The 6,287-nt window shown below is 38.7% G+C and overlaps 1 protein-coding gene across 1 annotated transcript; it reads right to left on the reverse strand.

Annotated features, from left to right (window-relative positions):
- Window positions 1-1,451: 1,451 nt before the first annotated feature.
- LOC120256248 lies at window positions 1,452-2,837 on the reverse strand. Its single transcript, XM_039263973.1, has 3 exons — window positions 1,952-2,837; window positions 1,823-1,910; window positions 1,452-1,656 (listed from the first exon to the last, which is right to left on the reverse strand). The coding sequence occupies exons 1-3, from the start codon at window positions 2,835-2,837 to the stop codon at window positions 1,452-1,454; spliced, it is 1,179 nt and encodes a 392-aa protein (XP_039119907.1).
- Window positions 2,838-6,287: the final 3,450 nt, after the last annotated feature.

Here is a 6,287-nt window from a genome sequence, read left to right on the forward strand (position 1 = left end):
TACACTTCTCCATTGCCAACTGTGCAACAAGATCACACACGTACTTCTTTTGAGTGATGAAAATTCCACTTGCCAAATTCTCCGCTTCAAGGCCCAAAAAATAATTGACTATACCCAGATCAGACATGTCAAAAGTGCTAGTCATCTCTCTCTTAAATTCAACAATCATCTTATCTGAGGAGTTGGTGTACAGTATGTCATCAACGTAGAGACTCAATAGTAGAATTTCATCACCTTGAACCTTTTTATACATGGTATGCTCGTTTTCACTTCTTGCATACCCTCACTGCTTGAAATGCAAATCTATCTTGCTGTACTAGGCTCTAGGAGCCTGCTTCAAACCATACAAGGTTTTCCTCAATCTATAGACCATGTGCTCCTTTCCTCTCACCTTGTATCCCTCTGGATGATCAACAAAAAACTTCTTCCATGATCTCACCATTTAGGAAGGCTGAACGGACATTGAAGTGTTACACCAGCTAACCATTCCTAGCAGCAAGGGCAAGGAGTATCCTTACGGTTTCCATCCTTGAAGCCGGCGAGAAAACTTCTTCATAATCCACTCTGTATTGTTGTGTGTAACTATGAGCAACTAAACTTGCTTTGTGCTTCTCCACCTGTCCATCAGCTCTAAATTTTGTCTTGTAAATCAATTTGATACCTACTGCTTTCTTATTTGGCGTTATTTTGGTGAGCTCCCAAGTATTATTTCTCTAAATAGCAGTCATCTCTGTAGCCATGGCATCTTTCCATTCGTTGCATTTAATTGCTTTACTGAAACATGAGGGGTTAGTGACGTTCAATGCAACGGTCCATGAGTTATAGATCTCTGTAATGGATTTTGTCCTCCTGGGAGAAGAACCATCTGTTGGAGCTACCTCTTGCCTCATTATTTATCTTGCTTCTTCTGAGTTTGACCACCCTCACTCTTCTGTTGACTCGATTGACTCTTCAGCAGAGACAGGTGTTGTGTTGACAATAGTGGGAAGTTCTTCATTAGCATTGACCATTGACTCTTCAACGACAATAACTGCCTCCCTTTCCTCACATTTACTCCAATCCCATCCCTTGTTTTTGTGGAACACCATGTCTCTACGAATCACCACCTTACTCGTTGATGGATTGTAGAGCTTATAGGCCATCATCTCTGGACTATACCCCATTAGTATGCACTTCTTTGACTTCTCACTCAATGTTGTCAGCTTCTAAGATGGTATTAGAGCAAATACAATGCTACCAAACACTTTGAGATGCCTAACCCGCAGCTTTGCTCCATGCCACACCTCAAATGGTGTTTTATTCTGAATTTCTTGAGTAGGTGATCTGTTTATTAGGTGCACAGAGGTGGCGACAGCCTCTGCCCTGAATCTTATAGGCAATTTGCCACTCTTGAGAAAACTCTGGGTCATCTCCACAACTGTTTGGTTCTTCCTCTCCACCATACCATTTTGTTAAGGCGTGTAGGGTGCCGTTAGTTCCCGTCTGATACCAAGGTTGCTCCAATAGTCCCTAAAATCATTAGACAGGAACTCACATCCATGATCACTCTGCAAAGCCTTGAGCTTCTTCCTAGTCTCACATTCAACTAATGCATGAAACCTCCTAAAACAATTTAATGTATCTGCCTTATACTTAACGAAGTACACCCAGAATATCCTGTTGAAGTCATCAATAAATAAAACAAAATATTTATTACCTCCTATTGATTCAGTGCTCATCGGCCCACACAAGTCTGCATGGGAAGGTTGGAGACATGATGCTCTCCACACCTTCTCTTCAGGAAACTGCCTTCATGATTGTTTAGCTACCACACACTCTTCACACTGTGCTTCTCCCTTCAAAGTAGGAATTCCATGCACCATGTTTTTCACTGCCAAAGTTCTTAAGCTTTTGTTGTTCAGATACCCATACTGTATATGCCACAATCTGGTTACATTATGTTGATCAATACCTACACTTGCTCTTCCTATCTCGGAGATGTCAACCAGAAACATGTTATTGCCAGTGCGAGGGATGAAGATGATCAGGTTTCCTATTCTCTCATCCTTAATAATGCAGTTGTTGCCTTCAAACAGCACCGAGTACCCCTTTAAGAGCAATTGCCCCACACTAAGCAAGTTGTGCATGAGTCCAAGGACATATTGAACGTCATGCAAGTATTTTAGACTCCTACCAGAGGAAATAACTGTCATGGTACCCACTTCTTCTACCTTGATCTTCTTGTCATTGGCCAAATGTACATTCTCCTTCATTGAGTCATTTAATCGACTGAACAAATGTTTTTCTCCGGTCATGTGACTGGAGCATCCACTGTCTACTAGCCATACGAACTTAGTTTCATCTATGGGTTCCCTACAAGACATGAACAAGTTGTTAGTTTCTCTATCTTTAGTTGCTAGATTGGCTTCTTTCTTTGGAGGTTTGCTCTTAGCCCAGCACTCTGACTTGTAGTGCTCATATCTCTTACAATTGAAGTGATGTACACTGCTTCTTGACTCATTGCTTCTTCCTCTTCCTCTGCTTCTTCCTCTTTCTTGAAAGAAGCTTCTTCCTTTCCCTTTGGTGTTGCTCCGAGTAGAAGTTGCACTTGTGCTTCTTCTTTCATCAAAACCTTGAGCAACTTCCTCAATCTTCTCATGGAGTGCTCTATCAGTTAGTCTATCCATAACACGATTTACTCTCATTTCATGAGCTTTTAGAGAACCGTTCAGCTCATCTAGGGTCAACTTTGAGATGTCATGAGACTCCTCAATGGCCACTACAACGTAGTCAAACTTAAGAGCGAGACTTCTAAGAACCTTAGAGACAACCTCAACCTCAGTTAGGTCATATCCCATGCCTTTTATCTGGTTAACTATAGCTGTAACCCTTGCACTGTGTGTCTAAATACTCTCATCGTCTTGCATCTGTAGGTCTCGAAGCTCTGTCTTAATGCTTGGCGATGAACTGACACTATTTGGGAAGTGCCATGATATTGTTTCTTGACCATCTCCCAAGCCTCGTGTTGTTGCAGCCTCTGCAATCCGGTCGAGAATATCTTCATCAACCATCTATTGAATGAAATAGAGAGCCTTTGCATCATTCTTCTTATTTTCTCTCTGTCTTCCTTCATCCTCGGACTCTGTCACTCCCTTCTCCACTAACTCCCAAAGTTCATGTGAATGAAAAACGGTCTTCATCCTCAGGTTCCACCTGTCGTAGCTCTCACCTTTGAAGACCGACACACAAGGTTGTGACAAACACACTGGGTTTGCATTTGCAGCCATGATATGTGACAACCTCAGCTCTGATACCAAAATGTTGGGTATCTAAGGGCCTTTCTACTCAACGTTCACTGGAGAAGAAGCTCAGCTTGGAAACTGAGAACCAGCACACTCACTAAGCTAGCATACAGCACACTCAGAGCCACTCCTAAAGTTTCACACCTTTATTCAACTAGTAAAAGCATAATATAGACTTACAACTAAAAGTAAAAGCATTAAAAAAAAGTAAACTAGGATAAGATAGCCTATGCCAACATGACACATTAGCCCATGCAGCAGTAACTGCAGTGACTATTTCCATGTTAATATAGATCTTCATGTACATTGTGATCTTCGGCAGACTTCTCCTTCAAGCTGTGTATCCTCTCAGTATCTTGCGCCATGTATGAACCCATCATTTCATTAAACTAGCGCCCTGCAACACACACAAGCTTTAATCACATCCTAACACAAGAGTATGTTTTATGTCACTCAGCCCAAAGGCTTTATCATAAGAGGAAGTGAAAACAAGGAATACAAACTAAGGAAGCCTTTGTATGGGCTTAAACAAACTCCTAGGGCTTGGTCTAATAGGATAGCTGAGACTTTCTCAAAGAAAGGGTTTGAGAAATGTAGAAGTAAGCCAAACTTATACAAAGAGAAGGCATAATAATGGACTGTAATTGGTTTGCCTAGATGTTGATGACATTATTTACATGTTGTTCATCACAAACTATCATTAACAAGTTCAAGCATAAGATAATGAATACCTTTGAAATGACAAACCTCTGACTACTTCATTATTTCTAGCTTTGGAAATCAAACAAAGTGATGAAGTTATATTTGTTTCACAGAAAAAAGTATGCTAAGGATCTTCTCAAACGATTTAATATACATCATTGCAAGAATTTTGAAACATCCATGAACACAAGAGGAAAATTACAAATGAATGATGGCATAGGGAATGTAAATATAAAAAAGTACATAGGTATGGTTGGAGGGTGGTGGTATTTAGCTCATACTAGACCTGATATCTGTTTTTTTTGTAGGAGTTCTATCAAGGTTCATGAGTTGTCCCTCAAAACAACACTATGGTATTGTTAAAAGGATACTAAGGTACGTTGTAGGAATGCAGGATTATAGCATAATGTATACACATGTCTCAAACTTTAGATTACAAGGCTACATTGATAATGACTGGGCATGAGCAATTGATGATAGAAGGAGTCATCAGGCAATGTGTTTTTTATTGGTTCTGGTGTTGTCACATAGATGATAAGGGCTTGATAATTCATTATGTTGTAGTGTTTTTCATAACATTTTGCTTGATCCTTGAGTATTTTATTAAGCTTTGATGCCCAATCCTTTTCTTTTTCATGTCTAGGGTTCTTTTATAGGTACTAGAGCAAAAGGAAGTAAATCAGGCAAGTTTCAGGCTAGATTGATGGAGAAAATGAAGTAGATAATCTAAACACGCCCAAGGAACACAATCATGTTCTTTAACACAAATGCTTACAAACATTTTCTGAACTCAGACTAGAAACACAGTTAAGAAAGATACTCGTACTTTGTGTTATAGGGTCATAATCCTTAAGAAGACAGTTGTATTTGGTTCTATAGAAGCAAGTTTTTAGGTTGTGTTTTTGCCCGAAGATGTTGTTTCAAGAATCTTAACCACCTAACAAGCCTACTGATATAGTTGATCCCGTTAAAAGGGAATACCCCTATGTTTAGTGTCTTGTTTAGTTACACAAAGACCTTATAAAAAGCTGTTTAAGAGGTTAAATGTGTACTTTTTGGCTTGAGATTAAATAAAAGCTTCTTGGAGATGAATTTAAAGATCTCTGACCACTCTCATAGAGCACTCTTTGGAGGTTTTGATCCTCAATCCATAGAGAAAAGGAGTTGGGTATATTATTTGGAAGATTAGATCAAGCTTTCAAGTAGACCAAGGCACCAATTCATTCTCAACATCATGGATTCGAGGGAATTTCTATGGAACCTTTGTTTTCTTGTATATGTACTAAGTTTTGTATGGTTCTTTTCATTCATGAGTGGCTAGGAATCTTCTTAATACTTGGACTTTATGAACTTTGGTTGTAATTTGATTTCTTGATTTCTTTTTTATTGATCTAACTCGCATTGATTTTGAGATTTAATTGTAGCAATGTTTGATCCATCAATTTAATTAGTGAGAGCCCGAATTTGTGAGCATATGTTTAGTTAGCGAGAGCTCCAACCTATGAGTGATCATACACTTAATTAGCGAGAGCCTGAAGTACTTTGAGTAATACCCCATAATTGAAAAAATTTGAACTTATTTATAATAGTTAGAATAATAAGAACTTTCGTAATTAGGGTAACCTAATAGTGAGGATGACGAAACCTAAATAATTCATGGAGGTGAATGTGCGAAATATCTACCCCACTACATTTAGGAGCTAGCCACTTAGAAATAATGGCTAGCTAGTTTATGCAAGGAACCTCCACGATCCAATTGTCAAGAAGAATTTGATTTAAGAATCTTAAATTTGATGACTTTCACACTTCACAACCAAATGAATTCTTGATCAAAGCACCATTCTCATAAAACTGATCTTTTATTGATATTTATTTCTGATCTAGGGAGCAAATTCTTAGTTCTAGTTTGTTTTTTTGATCAAAATCTAAATTCTACGTTATTCAGCTAGATAATAGGAAGAGAGTTAGTGTCTAGTACTCAATTTCCTTGTGGGATCGACCTTGCCTTTTAGCACACTAATATTACTTGCTCGACATGTGTACTTGCGTCTTTAAGCTCACTAACATAGCTCATCAATGGAGTTCGAAACAATGAGAGATTACAGGTTTGTCAACAACCGAATCTGAGTACTTTACTATGACATCTGCCGCATGTCAGGCTATGAAGCTTAGAAGGTTGCTCTCATATTTGGAGTAAGAATAGCCAGGACGACTTAGATACTATATGATAATAGATCATCAACCATCATTACATGGGAGAATGAAAAACATAGATTTGAGATTCCGCTTCCTTAAAGGTCTAAT

This window comes from Dioscorea cayenensis, unplaced genomic scaffold, assembly GCF_009730915.1.
Source record: "Dioscorea cayenensis subsp. rotundata cultivar TDr96_F1 unplaced genomic scaffold, TDr96_F1_v2_PseudoChromosome.rev07_lg8_w22 25.fasta BLBR01001352.1, whole genome shotgun sequence".
NCBI classification, from domain to species: domain Eukaryota; kingdom Viridiplantae; phylum Streptophyta; class Magnoliopsida; order Dioscoreales; family Dioscoreaceae; genus Dioscorea; species Dioscorea cayenensis.

Excerpts from the sequence above, each read along its gene's own strand:
- LOC120256248 (XM_039263973.1), bottom strand. The coding sequence starts at position 2,837 with ATGGGATATGACCTAACTGAGGTTGAGGTTGTCTCTAAGGTTCTTAGA. Across the intron at positions 1,911-1,951 it reads GATAGGAAGAGCAAGTGTAG|TATGGGTATCTGAACAACAA; the intron begins GTATTGATCAAC and ends TGGCATATACAG. Across the intron at positions 1,657-1,822 it reads TTTGAAGGGAGAAGCACAGT|GATATTCTGGGTGTACTTCG; the intron begins GTGAAGAGTGTG and ends TGACTTCAACAG.